The sequence below is a fragment of the Mugil cephalus genome, chromosome 1 (assembly GCF_022458985.1).
Source record: "Mugil cephalus isolate CIBA_MC_2020 chromosome 1, CIBA_Mcephalus_1.1, whole genome shotgun sequence".
Classification (NCBI taxonomy): Eukaryota; Metazoa; Chordata; class Actinopteri; order Mugiliformes; family Mugilidae; genus Mugil; species Mugil cephalus.
This window is the reverse complement of record NC_061770.1, coordinates 51,392,414-51,411,582: the sequence shown is the minus strand read 5'-3', so window position 1 is coordinate 51,411,582 and position 19,169 is coordinate 51,392,414. Positions and strand designations below refer to the sequence as shown.

Below are 19,169 nucleotides of genomic sequence, written 5' to 3'. Positions count from 1 at the left end.
GATAAAACATACATATACTCAAGTTAGGTTGGGGAAAAAACGGAGTTGCAGTAAAATCCCAGACACATACCCACTACTTCTTGTTTCCAAAGCTATAATTGGACTGGCACCAGAATAGTGCACAGTTTTTGATGGTGTTAGTGTCAAGGAAACAGTGCTGCTTAAAGATTTTTGAGCCCTTTAGAATTTTTTACATTTCTTCATAAATATTACTTAAGACAACATTTTCACACAGTTCCTGAAAGTAGTAGAAAGGACTATGTGAGAGAGGCCTGTAGAAGTTATCCTGGGTTACTTTGTGACCCCTTGGGCTATTATGCGTCTTGCTTTTGGGGAGACTTTTGTTGGTCAACCACTTCTGTTGAGGGTAACGGTCACCTTAAATTGCCTCCACTCTATCGCACTGCGGATTTTTAGATTCCAAACTCTTTAGAGTTGGTTTTGTAACCTTTTCCAGCCTGACGAGCCTGATGTCCATGACATGATACACTTCCACAAACATGTGACATATCCCTGACACCCGGGCCTCATAACATTGGAGGAATACTTCTGAACAGATGGACTCTAATTTGGTCTTAAAATTAACTCCTTATATTACTTTTGCACCTTGCAGATATGTAATATTGGCTAATTTTGTGCAGAATAGACAAATACTCAGCAGTGTAACAAGCCAAAAATAACAAAAAAAACATTTAGGCAACCGAATGCAACATGGACATGAAAAGGAATAATATAAGAATTTTTTTTCCCTTTCTCTTGTGTTTTGAGATTGTAATAGGCCTTTAATTACTTAAACTATTAGTATGTTTCATTCTTCTGATGTTTTAAATGGTAAATGGTGTTGCTTTTATATAGCACTTTTCTACCTATTGGTACTTAAAGTATTGCTGTTTCATGGGAGGTGACCTTGAGCATATTAAAGGTGCCCACAAATAAAACGTATTATTAGTATTAGTAGTATTAATAATAATAACAATAATAATAATAATAATAATAACCTACCATCAGAACAAGTGATCCAGCTCCCAACTGGGTGATTTTGGCCTTAAGTTATCCACTATATTTATCTCAATGATCAGTTATGTGAACATATATATATATGGAAAAGTGAAGAGTTTCAGTGCCTGCTTATTATTGCAGGTACTTTTTAGCATTTGTTTTTTCTCTCTTACCCACAGTATTGCTTCTCAGATTCTCGTTTCTCTCTGAGCTGTAACTCAGAGAAAGCCTTAAAACAATACTCTGACTCAGTGCTTTCATCCCCGATCTCTTGTCGCACATTCGACAATAAGCAAGAACACAAAAGGCAGTATGACATTTAATTCTCTGCAGGTAGATGGTACATTCTCCAACAGCAACCTTAACGCCTCATTGGTTTTTAGAACAATATAGAAAAAATGTGTCAATGACAAAAAACTGAAAATATACATATCTTGTTTTCTCTACAAGGATATCCAAAAGAAAAGGACGTTCACCTGCTGAGATGATGCCAGACTGTACAACATCTGTTTGTAGAGAAGAAATAAGAACAGGATGTAGAAAAATCTCTGTACAACAAGAATAATTTCTGTTACAAAGAGGCCAGAAACAAACATCTCTACATTCTCTAGTTGTTTGGCACTATTTCCAAACCTAACACCTTGTTTTGTGACCAGATTCTTGTCCACAGGAGGAAGTGGAAATTAAGTGGTAAATGTCGCCCTCTTGTGTTTGGAAAAAAAAAAGCGATACAGATTTGATAAGAAATCAAAAATGCAACTTTGGGCATTTGAAAGTTTAATGTTCTATATACAGGTTTAATGCAAGTCATAAGATGTCCATAATTTTATTTGAAGTGGTTAGCCTGGTAGGACTTACATTTGGCTGCTTGTTTTAACCCCAAACCTTTGCCTACTTTTTATGCTATGTTTTACTTAAAAACATACCTAGAATGATACAATTCTCACTTTCAATTCGAAGATCTTAATCCGAATGACGTCCTCTAAGGTGCAGGTGAATTTAGGGTCTTTAACAGACATATTCATGTACATATTCATCAACTCAATCAGTTAAAGGGATTGGGTAGGTTCCCAAAAGAGAGACTCCAGGACAACTTTCCTCCACTAAAGTTTTGTTTGCAAGGGACGTCAGCTTTAATTTGTGTTAGTTTTATGAGTCACATAACTGTGCCTATGAGCAAAGGCTGAGTTGGTTGCATGTCGGCATCATTCTGCGTCACTGAATACGAACATAGATCACAAAAGGGAAAAGATGTTGGAGTAGATGGTTTTAGGAGGCAGAGGGAGGAAGAATTTTCTTGTGGTCAAGAAAATGCATTTTGTTGTGGTATGTCGCGGCAACACATGGTTACATTTCAGCTTCAGTCCGACAGAAGCATATTTATGACTTATGAAGTGACAAAGTCAGTGATTAAGAAGGGAGAACACTTTTTTTTGGATGAGAACTCATAGTAGACGTGACTTAAATACAGTAGTAGGGGTATCCTGACTCATGAACCAGATCTGGGCCTTTTTAACTTGCAAATTGTCAAACACAAGTACACTTAGATGTTCAGCTGTTTCTAAGTACGGAAACAATTTGATAATACAACCACACAACTAGCACAAAGTTTGCAATATTGTACAGTATGCTGACCGTACCTCAAGCACTTTATATTTAAGTAAAAAGTGAAGTAACTTCAGCACAGAAGTCAAGTTCCTGCATCGAGGTCTGTGTGTGTCTTGCACACAGGTGTTATTTTCAAATTGAGTAAATGCATTAAGGTTTAAATTCAACATTTTTAGGTCAAAGATGAATTTAAAATGCGGCAAAGTTTGCTTAAAATTAAAGAACTGAGCCATTTTCATTTAAATTTGATTTAAAAGACTAATTTAAAGTACATTAATCTTAAGTGCTGTTGTACTTTCAACCAACTTTAGTTCAGTTGTAATTAAGATGAATGTTTTGACACCTTTCAAACTTGCATTTGGAATCAGGAGCATTGAATTCTTGCTGATTTGCAGTGAACACAGCATTCAGGTCTACAGGACAACATTCAAAGGATAAAGGTTAAATAACGTGTTAGCAAAGGTCATGCAGCTACATTTAGGTATGCAGTCCTAGGTAGTACAGAAAAGGTGTGTAAAGAAAAGCAGGAATACACGTTATGTACATTATTACTGCATCTTCTTCCAGTCTGTCCTTCACTTGTTTATGTCTGAGTGATATGTACTTTTTGTACTTAAACTCATTTATGTGACTTTTCCTTCTTCATTTTTATTTCTTTGTGCTTTCTGCCAACTACACGTTGCTGCATCCCAGAGTGGGCAAAAAAAAGGACATTCGAGCCTCCAACAGGGTGGTTCTGAACAACAAAAATTCAAGTAGTCAAACTTTTGAAGTGCAACGCATTTCTCTTACAACATTTAATTTTGACCAATTGTTTTGGGGAGTGAGTTCTGACCAGCACACTCCTCTTTCCCTTCATACTTCTCCTCTTCTTGCCCTTCCCTCATACCATCGTCTCTGAGCTCGACCCTTTCCCGGTGAAGAAGTCCCAGAAATTAGCGGCTGGCGACGGTTTGCTCTCCTCCTGCGGCGTCTGCCTCACCCAGATGCTGCTCTCGGTGGAGCCGCTCAGGCTGGAGCAGCTTCCCCCGCCCAGAGCGAAGCTCAGTGTGGAGCTCAACGGGCCCCTGCGCTCTTGGTTATCCAGGTCCTGACTGTGGAGCCTGGTGGTGGCAGAGGACGAGGAGGTTTGCTGGGCCAGGCTAAGGAGGTTGTGGTGGGAGTGGAACTGCCGCATGTGGCGAATGGATTTACCCGGAGGAACCTCACCTGGAGAAAAAACAGCAAAATCTGTTAAATGAATTAAGGCTCGAGGGTGTCTGCAGGTCTCGATAAACCTTAAAGATAAGTGAATTTGAATTCAAAAATTAAAACTAGACTTCGTGCTGAAATTGAATTTGGTAGCTTAAAACCTCACAGTTTACCATTTTAAGATGGAAAGGAAAGCACTGTTAACCGAAAAAGGCTGTTGGCTTGAGACCACCCAGGAACAACCTAGGAGGAAGCAGCTTCACAACCAGAAGGGTCACATGTTTGCATCCCATCCTGTTCACGACTGAGGACCTAACCCCCAAACTGTATTCACTTTTATGTGAATGACTGTATTATCGACTCTCTTGCCAGTAAGAAAAGGAGACTGTATTAAATGAGGTATTAAAATAGTTTAAATAGCCTTAAGTTTTATTGGGTGACTTTCTATAAACTAAAGAGAAACAAATACCCCATAAAAGATCTGTTTCTCCATGGACTGGGTTTAGTTAAGGGGCCATAAAGGTGAAAAGTTTAGGTACACTAGAGAAAATATTGTAATATAACTGCAGTAAATCTTTGCTTTATCAAGGTTTTGGTATAATATTGGTACATTTTATTAAAATAACTGAGAGCTGCTGATTCAGCCGTGTTTTCATTTTGGAGGCTGTTGTGTGTGGTACTACTGAACTGTATTGTTTTTGTTATTTTTGGCAACCTCTTTTAGTCCAACAACAAAAAAAAACACTTTTAATTCAATCCAGTTTAACAGTCAGGCTCATAATCATCCACCTTTCTGCTGCCTTTTCAACATAAACATCAGTATAGTGGTGAAGCTCAGATTTAGTGTAGGACTGTTATATTAGAATGCATTCATTTTCACAACTATAATAAACTGGAACCAGCACATATAAAGGGAACCGAAAACAAGTAAAATCAGCTCAGAATGTCATTATGAATTGATACAGGCAGGTGGTGCTGTTGCCACGTTTAAAAATCCTCAACAGGCCAAACGTGATCTGAGTTATAAGCTTTAACAGAGGCTTTGAAAACATCCGATGTCCTTTCAGGTCTGAGTCCACAGCAATTTACACACACGGAACAATATAGATAAATACATATCAAAATTACAGAATGTATAAGATGTACATATATATAGGCTACTCTATATCTATATCAACAGCTGTTTATAAACACGACTAACTTAATATTCCTCATAGAACTGTTCCTGTTATAAATACATACAGAGATAATTTGGGGGAAAATGACAGACAACAATAAGTGTCTCTAAGTTTAAAGCCATCTTTAAACTTTCAAAGCCATCTTTAAACTTAAACTGTCAACTAATTAATTATTGACAATCATTTCATCATTAGTGGTTAAACAGTACTGGTATATTTGTAGCATTTATTATTTTGTTTATATGCTTCCATCTCTGAAAACTTCACCACACGCTGTCCAACAAAGAACCGTCACAATTCACCAGATTCATTTTTTAATATCTCTGACAGACGTTTAACTTAAAAAAAAAATATGCTGTATTCAATGAAGTTATTACGCTTAAATTTAATCTGAAACAAAATTAACCAATTTAAGGACAATGCAGATAATATTAATAAAATAAAATAAAAAATAAAATCTATTTTTGTATATATCTGGTGTTTGAGATTTATTTTAACAGCTTTAAAATCGTTGCATCTCTCAACATTCAGCACTACATAACAATCTAAAAGAAATAAGATTACTGATATGTATCATTCATTATTTGTTATTATATTTCTTAATGAATGATCACATTTATTCGCAAAAAATCTAAAATATATCTACAGTACACATATGAGATAAAGAAGGTATAACCTCCCGCTGAACAGAGCACAACTTCACACCAACAGTACCGTATCTTGTTTCCTGACGCTTCCGGTTCTGATTCAGTTTCAGGACGTTGAGGAAGACCTCGCTGGTCAGGCTTCCCTCACCACCACTGCCATCCGGAGGGAAAAGAGGTGACGGGGGCTCCAGGGGCGACAGACTCCCGCTGGAAGCTCCCACAGAGTCCAGAGATGCCCCCGTGTCTCGACGACCCCCTGACTCACTGCTGCTGTCCACCGTCAGGTGACTACCACTACGAAGAAGCAGAAACACTCAAAGTTGACGCTTTCAACCTGATTCTTTTTTCTTTTCTTTTTTTTTTTTTTTTCAACCTGTTTAATTCAACAGTCAACGTGATTGTGGTCGCCATGGTCACCTGAGTTTCCTGCGCAACAGATAGTCGATGATGTCTGGGTCGGTCTGGATCAGACTCATCAGGACTTCCTGCTGCAGCTCTGCAGATACCTAGAGGAACACGAATCAGGTTCATGAAGTAAAATACTACTAAAACTAATGTGGTCAACTTAAAAAAACTGTTATCAATCCTTCCTTGGCAAACTAAAACATTAAACCTAAATAACTCCTATATTTAGTCTACAAATCAACAATTTATGTCTCCTTTGTTCCTCAAAAACAGTTCATCAGAGAATGGACATGTTCCTTCTGAGGGTGTCCTGTGGTGTCAGGTAACAGAATGTTGTTAGTGGGGGTCTTTGGATCCTATGGGTTGAGGAGAGGGGCCTCTGTGGATCATCCCACAGATACTTGATCAGTTTGGGATCTAGTGAATTTGGAGGCCAGGTCAACACCTTGTGCTGTTCTTCATGTTTTTTTTTAGTTGTTCCTAAAGTCTTTTGTGTGTGTCTGTGTCAGGCTGCATCCTGCTGGGGATGACTGCTGCCATCAAGGAGTGTCATTGCTATGGGGTGGGGGGTTCTGGTCTGGTCTAGGATGATGGTACATGTCTAAGTAACATCCACATGAATGAATGTCAGGTCCAAAAGTTTCCCAGCAAAAACACTGATCTGTTACAAGATGGTCAATGTTATTAACTTGTGGCTGTTTGGTCTATGAAGTGACTGCTTGTGGTGGAAGAAGAAATTTAAACACCACGAAATCTGAATGAGAAGTTGTCACCACACTTAAATTAGAAAACTGTCTTTATTTTTACGTGGCTGCATGCCTTCTCCTTCTTCTGACTCATTTTCACAAGTGACTGAGAGTTGCAGTAATGAAAAATGGCAGCATTGCGTCTGAATACACTCTGTACCGTGAAGAGTCTCCTGTAGTTCTGTATGAGCACCAGAGTGACGCTGATAATCGCTGTGCTGTCCTCGATGCCCATCGCATGAGGACTTGTCTCTCCTCCTCGTTCCCTCTGGAGCAGATTCGGCCCGAAGATCACGGCCAAGTTAGCAGCTGTCATCTTGTTACCGGGGATCTGGAAGGAGTCAGGAAATGACATCAGAATATTTCAGCTAAATGACTTTTCTGTGCCATGTTCAGCTTTGTTCTTATCTTGATACTGTATCCTACTTTGGACAAACTATCAATACCACAACATTTAAAGTTTAGATGGTAAATGTTCTTGGTTCACAGACACCAGTGAATTTAATATTTACTCCAACTGCTCCTAGTTTTGAGTTTTTTAAGTAATGAAGTGATTGGATTAACTTATTATTAGTAGTGATGAAAAAAATATAGTTTATTTCTTAATTGAAAGCCAGACTTAAGTCCCACCTACAAATCTTGGTCTCATCATTGAGGACTGAAAAGATCTGCCAGGCCAAACAAACCATTTGGGCAGGCTTTACGATTAGTCATACGCATATACACAGTATTTCTGCACCATGGAGTTGAATTTGTTAGCACCAAAATAGCTACCACCAGAGAAGTGAGACTTTTAGAGTGTATCACATCTGTTGTAAAAGATGTTGAAAGCAAAATACCTTACAGGGCAAATAATAATTGTGAACACTCTGGGAAATTAGAACTCACCACAACAGAGATATATTGTTATACAGGTAAAAATATGGACACTTTAGCTAGCAGTGCCATCTTTACACATTAAGTTCTTACTGAACATTAGCATTTATCATGTTTCTGTCGGTTTGTCAAGTAAATCCAAATTTCCCCTTCAATTTAGCTCCGTTTTGGTCTCCACCACCTGCTGAGATTTTGCAGCTAAACATTGCACTGAGTTTGCCAGCTAGTTGCTAACTCTGTATTTGTATGGAATTCAGCTGTTTTGTACTTGACTTCATGAAGTGTGTTTTATGATCAGATTATCAAAAATTTCTTCCTATTATCCTAGAATGTTCTAACTGAGGTGTTCACATGAAGCATTTTATTCAGATTTTTAGTGGAACACACATGTGTGAGGGCAGTGGCCTTTTAAACTGGAAGCCTACCTCCTCGTCGTTGGTCCCTATGCTGTCCTGGGCGAAGCTCTGCACGGTGTGTAGCAAGGTGAGGAGGCGCAGCAGTGTGTCGCAGTTACAGGCAGGGAGCAGATAGAGGAGGTGCTGGAGATACTGAAGCTGGTCTGCTCCTCTCAGCACTACAGGAGGAAGAGATTTGTTTAATTGTCGTGCCACACCCTTGCAGATAAACTAGGAAATCAGAATTCACTAAATGTTCAGCAGGTGAAACATTGTAACATTGTAGCTCAATATTAATACTGAAATTCATCTCCATGAGTGTCTAGCGTCTGGTTTTTCGTCACATTTATCAATTCAATTCCGTTTTCAATTTTATTTAGCATCAATAACAATACAAATTGTCTCTCTGAAACCTGCCAATGGCAAAGGCTGTCTAGAAACCTTGAGCAGAACCCAGCTCATATGGAGGGACCCCTCTGCCTAAGGCCAGCCAGGTTAATACAAATTCTTCATCAATCACTATATATCCAGAGTGGCGTGTGAACATACGGTTGGCATGAAGGAAGGCTGGGTACAGCTCTCTGGGCAGCAGAGGATCAGGTATGTCCCTGAGGAACTCCTTGAGCAGCGCCGCCACATCATGAACACTCTGCTCTTCATCGAGCTGGACATCCACCCCCATGTCAAAGTCTTCCCGCAGCTGAGGAGGTCAGACACAGACACACACACAGATAAATCATAGAGTCATTCACATAAATTTAGAGATGAAGAAGAACAGACCAGGACAACCACGGGGTCATTCACACACACACACACACTAATAAAAAGTACACTTGCTTGGGGTCGCACAGAGGCTACTTTCCCCTGATGGACACAGTGTTGCAAAAACAGGATGTCACACATCATCTGCTTTCCATCCAGAAATTATTTTTACGTTTGAGCTTCCAGTGAAGAGTGACAGGAAACACGAGGCAGTGAATCAAGGAATAGTTCACACCGAGTGTCGCCAGCCTCATGCTGGTAATAATCATACGTTCTTCATTGCAGACAGTGAAAGAAAATTTGGATATGTCCAATTAATACCAGTCAAAATCATCACACTCAGTTCAATTTGACACCTGACATCTGTCCCCTGGTGGATTTGTCCATGCTCTGTGTCTGATTGGTTGAGAGAGGAGCCTCTGTGGATCAGGTTAGTGATCTGGCTTTTGGCAGTCATTTCCAAGAAGGCTACTAAAAGAAGGGCATCAGAGGGGCTTTCTGAGTGTCTTGCTCAGAAAAAGTTATGGTAAGAATATAATTTATATTGCTGCTAATATTTCAACATGAATATTTACTTTATTTAACAATGTATGTTTTTCACTACGCTTAATTTATACATTTTATATATTATTGAAGTTGTTTGGGAACGTTATGTATCAAATACGATACAGCATGTATCAGCAACATTAAAATGCCATCTTAAAATAATAATTTTAAATATATTTAAATGTTACATCACCAGTAATAGATTTAAAGAGTACTTCAGTGTGCTAATGGTATCTCATGAGTGTAACTGAAAACTGTTACCTTAAAGTTTACCTGAATGCACACAGAGGATGGAAATATTAAATTATGAATGTACACACACATTCATGTACAAAAATGTACGTATTCATGAAATTATGTTTTACTTATTAAAGCTCTATCCATGTCCATGTTGTAATCTTTCGCTTTTAGCTACTTTATTTTACATGGGACATTTTATTCAGTTGTGATTTAATTTTCATATCTTAAAATAAGAAACACATCCTCACCTGTCTTACTCTCTTTTTAGAGCTCCCAACTCTAAAAATGCCCACTGTCTGAAGACCTGGGGACACAAAATAGTACAGCACATGAATTCAGACACTAATCTGCTACTTAATCCCTTTTGGCTACAATTTGGCAAAGTGATTAAGGGATAAATCAAATTTAGGGACTAGTGGAATCTCACCGTAGTTCTCGATGTGACTGCAGCACCTCTCCAGGACTCGAGGCACCTGTCTGTAGATGGGGTTGAGGCTGAGCTTGGTCTGCGTCCGCCCTTCTGATGAGCCCGGTGACTTCTTCAGCTCCAGCTCGGCTGGATGGGAGAGCTGCAGTGCCTCCAGCAGGCGAGACTGGCTCTCTACAAGGTCAGAGATGGAGTCCACAGACAGGCCACCCTGCGGATGCATTGGCAGACAGATGTTACACAATGTGGCTGCAATATTTACAATGTATTTATTTATGTGTTATTTGGACTTGAAGGCAAAACTCCTGCATATCAACTCTGAATGAAACTCAAACACAAAAATTACTTCAGTCTTGCAAAATCAAAACACGAATCATGCATAATAATTGTGAATAATTAAGTGAGGCGGTCCATACAGGTATAACGATTTTAGCTTGCAGTTTCCTCTTTACACAGCTGCTACTGAGCAACATAAGCATTCATTAGGAGGTTAACTTTTAGCTCCATTTTGGGTGAAATGTGTGTCTTTTAATCTGCTAAATGTTACACCATATACATATACTATACATCTATTTGCTAACTACTGTCTATGTACTGTCTGTTTGAGGTTTCATTTCCAGAAGGTTTAGTAGAGGTGTTGTTCTTAAAACATCGGACTACAGCAAGTTTTTTTTTTTATTTTGCTGTTTTCATACAAAAACAAAAAGCCTAAAGATGCTACAACGCCTGTGAAGCAGAGAGAAACTTCAAGACGCTTTAGAGAGATTATAAAACTTACATGAAGTAACAAATAGATGAGGTGACAAAGGCAGATAATAAGTTCAAGAATGAAGGATGGGAAGGCAAGAAGAATTCAAAGGGAATCTGATGGCTGAGAATTAAAGGTATATTTTAAGATGAATGGCAGGAGAAGCAGGTCAGCTGGACTTTCATCACTTCTTGACATTACCATCTGAAATGTATCAGAGGAGCTCAAAAAACAATTGCCACTGGACTATAAATCACTTGATGACTTGGAATTTTTTTCTAGTGGAGGAACATCAGGAATGCTAGAGGAATCTCCCACAGCAGCACACTCCAGCTAGAAAATAAAAACTCTGATGTGAGCAGGTTTATTCCGTCTGAAAAGTGTGAGATGTGCTGATGTGTAAAGGCACAAACAATTTGTACTGGTGTGAATAATTTATTAGTGAAACCTGACGCGTCCTCGTGCAAAGCAAAAACAAATCAGTTCAATTCAATTCAACCAGAGATCCACTAGTTAAAGTTTTGCTTAACAGTACTATACCTTCGTTTCAAACTATTTTTTTTAATTTTATTTATTTTATTTTTTTTGGCCAGAAATGGTGCCAAAACAATTTATTTATGTTGTGGACTAGAAAACAAGACCTCTCTGTAGGTGTAAGTAGATTTTAAGGGGTGGTTTTGATGCTGTTCTGGCTTATACTTGGCCGAATGTTCATTTTAAGTCACTAAATAATCATCAGGTGCAACCGTAATTCATGTATTGTTTTTGACAGAAACAAAGACTGATCGCATACAAGCCTCAAGTCTGGGAAGACGCTTGATACAAAGTCCCAGTAGGGAGGTTTAGCCTGCATTGCTACATCAACTCTGAATTTTAAGGAAGAAAAAACATTTACACTGTAATTCAGAACGCCCTTTCAGCAGTTCCACCATTCATTTTGTTTTAGCCATTACTTTTAACCTTTACTCCTTCTGTGTATGTTATCTGTCGCTGCACAGGACAGCACACAGTGACGACAACACAGAGCTGCTGCTCCTTGACCTTATGATGTAAACACTGAGCACCCGCTGTCCAGATATTTATAAGAGACTGAGTCAGAGTTCCAACCAATTCGGGGCAGTTAGAAAATCTTTGCCCTTCTTCCCATCTTTTTTACCAAACAGCTACATCTGTTCTCCTGCTAATGAAAAGCCATCTGTTGTCTTCCGCTTGTCCGAGGTTGGGAACAGACATGAGGCTAAGCAAGGAATTCCAGATGCTTCTCTCTAGATCAGTGTACTCCAGCTCGCCTCTCCCAAGGCATTCCCAGGCCAGATGAGATAAATAATCCCACCAGTGAGTTCTGGGTCTGCCCTGGGGTCTCATCTAAGCTGGACATTTTCGGTAAACCTCCAAAGAAAAGTGCCTAAGAGGCATCCTCACCAGATGCCAGGACCATCTCAACTACCTCTCTTTCGATGCATAGAAGCAGCAACTCTGAGCTTCTTGCCCTGTCTCAAAAGACTGAGGCCAACCCAAGCTACAGAGGAACTTACTTCAGGTGCTTGTATCTGCGATACCATCTTTCTGGGCGCTACCCAAAGTTTATGACCACAGGTGAAGGTTGAATCAAAGATCGACTGGTGAATTGAAAGCTTTGCTTAAAAGCTGAATTCCTTCTCCACCATGACATTCTGATACAGCGGCAACTTTACTGTTGTTTACATCAACATTCTAATTGTTTTAAGATGCTCTCCAGAAAACAGAATCTGAAAGAGCACAAAATGATGGTGGTGAGGCAGAAGTCTGAGACAGAAGAAAATCAAGAAGTAATCTTGGCAGCTCATTCTGGACAAACTGTCTGCTTAAGGCCCGGTGGGGTAGAGACAGGAAAAACAGGGGGATGCAACAGAAGAGAATGAAGGAGAGGAGGAGAAGCAGAAGCAAGCAGACAGATTAATCTGCATCATCTGCATATAAACATGACTTGTGTAAACAAGAGTACATAATACATTGGGGATCAGTAATTTATAAGAGAATGGACAGAGCCAGGATTCAAAGAATTCACAGGAGAAACAATTAAAGGAGAAGTTTTATGTGCGTTTGTGTTTACTCATTTAAATTTAACTAAATATATAATTTAATAGTATATTTATTCAAGTTTTGGGCTCATTTACTGCTCAATATTACGTAATACACAATCACAAAACTAATTTTGGAGCTACAAAAGTTGAAACCATCAGCTAAACTATTGTTACTGGCCTTGATGAATGCTTACAATATGTCAACTAAAGATTTATGAAGCTGCTGAACCAAACCTTATTACACAATGTGGGTCATTACACACATCTGGATGCACACGGACTGTGTTAAGACATGACGAGTAGTACAATTCCTATAAACCGTAATTCAGGAGATGGAATTTATGTTTTCATTAGTGTCAGGAAAGAAAAAGTTGAACATGTGTGGATTTTCTTTAGATTTGCAGACCTACACAAGGTGTTTTGGGCCATTTGTGGGTGAACTATACTTATATCTAATAAATAAGGAATATAATCATCAATCAAAGACTCAAATAAAAGTGTTATTATTATTAAATGTTTCCAATCGAGCAGGACTGTGTGTTTACCTCAAACACTGTTATGAAACATGCTGGATAGCCAGTTCTAGTTCGATTACTGTTCTCTGTGGCTGTAATGATACTCATTACAAGCTTTGCATAATCACTGGTTTTAGATCAGCGTGAGTACAATCGCAGTGTTTAAGAGACGGTTCACAGACATAGACAAACAAGGAAAAAGTTGGAAAAGTCAACAGACACAGACCCCCCCCCAAACACAAGACTGTGGAAACAAGTAAATGTATTTGCTGGGAAAGTGTTCACAGCTTGATGTCGTCAGAGATTAGCTAGCTGCACCGCAGAGAACAAATACTATTCCCTTGGTGTTACTGATATCATAATTCAAATCTGTCCACACGCGCCAACAAACAAATAAATACTGAATGTGTAATTTTGGGAAAAGCATTTAAGATATTTAAAACTTAAGTGTCGCACTTGGAGTGAGAAGTAAAACTGAATGTTAACCCTTCCGAACTGAACGTGTTCTAAAGGCTTGCGGTATTAGAATTACCAAACCTCACAATCGTTTACGCTACTGACAAAATTCAAAGTGTGGCTGAACACTGGGAAGTTGTGCTTTTGTCTGGAAGACCTTCGGGACATCTCAAAGTGACATCTATAACTAACTAACAACGCCCTCTTCCTGGGGCTCCCCAACCTGCAGCCAACATTAGCATTGTGTCATCATTACCGTAATGGCAGTTCTTTTTGTTTTCAAAAAGTGCAACTTCCCAGTGAGTTACGTTAATTAAGTTTAATCAGGTATCAGGATAAATCAGGATTATAAAAAATCTGTTGTTTTTTGTTATCCGTGGGCAGATGTTTAGGTCTTAAATGGTTAAAGGTCAGATTTCCCTGATTTACAAGTCAGAAACACCTGTTACTTCTATTGCACTGACTTTTTTAATTGTAACTGACAAGCATTTCTATATTTTTTACTCCATCTGTTTCTAATTTGTTTGTAATTTAGATTGAAATGAAATATTAAATTTAGTTTGACAAGGTGACAGTAAAAGATCATGAAGAGTTGCAGTCAGTAGAAAGCTTTCTCACCCTCCTCTGTCCTCTTCCGGTGTTATCCAGAAATGTGGGCGACAGTGGTTTGCCGTGGGCGCCAGAAACCGGTGCCGGTGCCACAGAATTTGCGGATGGTGAACTGGGGCCTCCACCCGTGAGCGACGAGGAGCTGACCAGGGGCTTGTTCCCATTGAAGAATTGGCGCTTCTCGGCCCTGAAGCGCAGAACGCTGGCTTCCAGGTCCAGACAGTCGCGCCTGCTCTCCTTCAGGGCGTCCTGCCGGATCTTGTAGGCTCGGTCGTTGGCGATGACCTGGGAGAGCGGGATGCCAAATGCCTTGGGAGCTGATTCTGAGGAAGGAGTACAGAAGAATTTTCTTGTTAGCACTTAGTCTAGAAACCAGCCCGAACTTAAGCTCCTGCAAAGACCTGTTGGGCCAATTGTATCATTTCAGTGGGCTTTATGTAGTGATGGACAGAACAGCGACATAGTCATACAAGTCAACTGAGCACCATGGAGATGAATTTGTTTAAACAAAATAGCCCTGATAGGTTGGAGGACTAGGTTTCTGACCAGCCCTGCATGTAATTGGTACAGAAAGTGATTTAAAGCTCTCCGCGTCTGTTTGCTGATATTAGCAGCTTGTTAAATTTATCAAAAGTGGCAAAAATAAAAGAAAACGTGTTAATGCAACTTTAACTTCATGTTATCAAAGATCCTTATGGGGACTTATACATATTTCTCGCTATTGCTTCCTATATTTTAGCCATAAGCTACAGCAACACTAGTCGTCATCAATTAATTTTCCTCAGAACTCTGTTGTTGTAAGGCAGTATATGACCGCCCAGAGTAAGTCTTATTTTATTTAGAGAACACATTCCTCCCTGCTGATACCATCTTAAACTCCAAACAGGAAGATGATTCACTTTCATCTTCCAGGCGACACACAGGGTGAAGACGGAGCAATAATGGCCAAAGTGGAAATACAAAAGTTTTTGATGTTGTGGGTTTTGCACTTGTACTGTACTTGTTTGTACTTACGGCACTGATAGGCGCTGCTGATCAGCTATCAAACAACTATATTTTTGACACGATTTATCTTTTATTAACAGTGTTTCTATTCTCTAGTTGTTGTTTGTTTATTTTATTCTTTAATTGTGTTTTAAATTTCTTTTTCAACATTTATTTAATTGAATTTTCATTCCCTCACATTTTCATTTTTAATGTTTATATATATTTTATGTTTATATTCCCATTTGTTTAAATGGTAATTTTATAATTTTTGTATTTTATTTATATTATCTCAACTTAAATCTTTAAGTTTATTTTCATGGATGTTATCTTCATTACTTACATTTTTTATTTATTTATTTTAATAAAATTGTACCTATACTTTTTGTATTTTGATCCCTTAAATTGTTTCCTTTTTTTTTTTGTTTCTGTATTTTCTAATTGCTCCACTCGATCACCAGAGTAATATTCTTTAGTTGACTCTCTTTTTGATTTTGAAAGATAATGGAGTTAAGTCCTACACCTGTTTATATGTGATGATGAAATGAACTTGTGAAGGCCATCATCACTCAGCTCCAAGGGAGTGGAGTTCAAGTAGACAAACGGTATAAGAATAGACAGAATGAACGGCTAAGCAGACAATCCTGTTAGAGCAGCCACAGTCACAAACCAGACAACATACTCAGACTGATACAGGCTTACTGCAGTGCCACTGATAAAGGCCGCAGGTAAACGCAACGTAACTCAGGTCACAGGTGCAGAACCTGCAAATCCTCCACTCTGCTACATTACATGACGCCCCAGCATGCGCCTTGATCTGGCACAGCACCGAGTCAAATATCCGGTTAGGGGAGGTGCACACAGTGCACAGTAACATAACAATGGCGCGGATTAAAGAGTGACAAAGCTGCAAGTCAATTTAAGAGAACAGAGAAGTCAGTTTCATTCATGAGGTACATTTAAAATCATCAGAAGTTGATGAACTGAGCAAACACAAAGGAAAATAAGAGAAAGACATTTAAAATAGTAATTTAAAACATACAATAAAAATATTTTAAAAAAAAATATGAATTAAATGCTAGAGGATAAAAAAGGGTTAAAAGTGACTTCAGCTATTTCAGACTTGTTGTCTGTGGACCTGAGTGAATAGAAGTCATATGTAGTTGCAGTAAATCAGAGAGATCCAGGGTATATTAAAGAAAAGTTTGAACATTGGCACCGTTCAGAACTTGCGACAACATTCGTCGCGGGGATTCAGATCACAAGTGTCCAGCTTAAAGAACAGGTGTGATCACACCCAGGACGCATTTAACATATCTGGCGGTCTGGGATGCATTTGACCTCATTCCTTTCAGACACAAACAGTGATGCCTGGGTCACATTCAAGGCCTCCTACTCAACAGAGGTCTAGCATGAGCAGAGGTTTGCCTTATTCAGTTTCCATTGGTGGGAGTGATGAGGGAGTGAAGCAGTGTATATTTAGTCATTAAAAAAGTTATTTGTTCAAGAATGAGCACTGCCCATACAGTATTTACCATCATTACTGCTCTTACCACTGATACTTGATAGTGAAGTTATGTTGTGTATGGACATTTAGTTACAATCTACAAAACAGAAAGACCGCGTGTCTTTTAGTTTTAGACCGAGACAAGGGAGACATGTTTAAATTTACATTCAGATTAAAGCAAAGAAACATTTAATGACTCTTAAAATTCCTCCAACAATAACTGTTATTTTACGTCCTTTTTAAAAGTAGGGAAAATAACAAATAAAAAATGCTGCATCATAAAGAAAAAAGATGCCCTTAACAGAAACTGGTCACAATAATTTCAAAGTGCTGGCATACGTTTTGCACGTTGTTTGCATTTCCTACATGACATCATGGAAAAATCCCACCCAAAGATGTGATTGTTTCCTCATGGAGGTCAGATGTTAACTCCAAAATACATCTTCTGAAATGACTTCCACCACGAGGTGCCTACAGGGAAATTGTGGTCTTGAACTCTGTTTGTGGAGTTGAAGGATGATCTGTTCACGATGGATATATCCTTTAAGAGTGGCGCCTGCACTCTACAACCCCTAAAATACACATGCACGAACAACTGCGCAGCGGAACCCACTAGTGGCCTTCCGCTCACTCTGCATGTGTCGCCCACATGCGTGAAACAGGAAAACGTTGGGTAGATAAATTTGGGTTGCATCTAAACTTAAGAGCTCACACTCACAGAATCGTGAACACGCACAAGATTGTTTGAATGAAAACACGTGGACGACACACCCGACGAGAAGTGTCTGAAGCAGGTCAAACAACCAAAGCAGGCTGGCAGGATGCCCTGTGAAGCCTTAAAGATACAGGATACTGGACTCAGCTTGACATACAGTAACTCTCAGGTTGTTTGGGTCATCATACACAGATGTTATGAATGAGACCAGAGTTTGTAGCCGAGCACATCCCCAAAATAAGGTCAAGGTTGCCCTGGACAATTTGAGGAATATTTCAAATCCTTCCTCCATATTTATAACTAGGTTCATTTGAATAACTTGACTTGAAATTCAAGATTTGGAAGTTTCTCAGTTCAGGCTTTTACTGCTGCAAAACATCTCTCGTACTGAAACCTCTTGGATTTCTGAGGGACTACAACCCCTATCTGTGTTTTGAGTGGTAACTCAGCTTCACAGCCCTTTCCTGGTGTTATCTGTGGTATTTGACTAGAGGCTGAGCTGACCAGCCTTCTCCCTCCACGTGTTCCTTCATGAGGTGCCAGGCTCACATATAAGCTCCTTTAACAGATGCCTTGTTGGTGATCTGCCAGCTAGCGTTAGCTGTTAGCCACTTCCGTACTGTTATCCACCTAAAAAATAATATATGAATGCCTTCTCCTGAGAATTATCTGGTTTTTAAGATTGTCTCAGTAGTGATATAATCCAGCGATAGCTGTCAGTACATCCAGTGGTTTGTTCTAAATATGAATGGCTGATAGTGATTCCTGATTCCTGTGAAAGCAGAAGTAATTCAGAGTTGAATTTGTCATCACCAATGGGTTGCATCCAAATTCAACAGCTCTTACTCAGAGAATTGTGAACACGCACATGATTGTTTGAATGAAAACACTTGGACACTATTTTTTCCTGAAAAATTGCAGTTCCATGTAATTTTGGTAAATTTGTCCCGCAGCCAGATTGGACTCTGTGTTTGGTACCCCTGCACTGAACCACACGTTGCTCCAAATGGAAATACAAGCAGCTTGCTTGGCAGCTAATTCACCACTAGTGATTGAATTAGAAAAAACATTGACTAGCGCTAAGGTTAGAAGAGCACTATAGACCATTTACTATATAAACATAATAAGTGAATTAGATGAATTTGCCTCGTGTTGTAATTGCTTCCATATTTAGTATAACAGTAACAACTTGTTTGCTTTCGGTGCAGCTCTCCAGGAATTTCTCTTTAAGTAAATCAATAGCTGTAATGACCACATTTACCTCTTATTACCATGTTTGCCTTCCCCCATCGTATTTTCAGAGCGTATTTTTGGTAACAGCAATCCTTATACCTGCAGCTCAAGATGTTCCAATCAAAGAAACGTCTGTGAAGGTTCTCAGTCATCCAGGTCATGGTAATCCAAAAAAGCGTTGAATAAGGTCAGCTGGACTTGTAGAATTTCTTGAAAACGTTTCGCCACTCATCCGAGTAGCTTCTTCAGTTCTGATGAACTAGTGGGAAATTGAGGTTTAAATAGGAAAAAACTCTGTGGGTAGCACCCACCAGAAACT

The 19,169-nt window shown here is 39.1% G+C and overlaps 1 protein-coding gene across 2 annotated transcripts in view; it reads right to left on the bottom strand.

Annotated features, from left to right (window-relative positions):
- Window positions 1-1,305: 1,305 nt before the first annotated feature.
- arhgap36 (Rho GTPase activating protein 36) overlaps window positions 1,306-19,169 on the bottom strand; it is a 68,725-nt gene continuing 50,861 nt past the window's right edge. For both annotated transcript variants that reach the window (XM_047599794.1, XM_047599802.1), the window contains exons 4-12: window positions 14,421-14,734; window positions 10,021-10,231; window positions 9,842-9,897; window positions 8,595-8,745; window positions 8,076-8,224; window positions 6,935-7,105; window positions 6,041-6,129; window positions 5,691-5,917; window positions 1,306-3,816 (exon numbers count right to left, since the gene is read on the bottom strand). In XM_047599794.1, coding sequence (XP_047455750.1) covers window positions 3,491-3,816; window positions 5,691-5,917; window positions 6,041-6,129; window positions 6,935-7,105; window positions 8,076-8,224; window positions 8,595-8,745; window positions 9,842-9,897; window positions 10,021-10,231; window positions 14,421-14,734 — 1,694 coding nt within the window. In that variant the 3' untranslated portion in view covers window positions 1,306-3,490. The remainder of the gene's footprint in view (window positions 3,817-5,690; window positions 5,918-6,040; window positions 6,130-6,934; window positions 7,106-8,075; window positions 8,225-8,594; window positions 8,746-9,841; window positions 9,898-10,020; window positions 10,232-14,420; window positions 14,735-19,169) is intronic.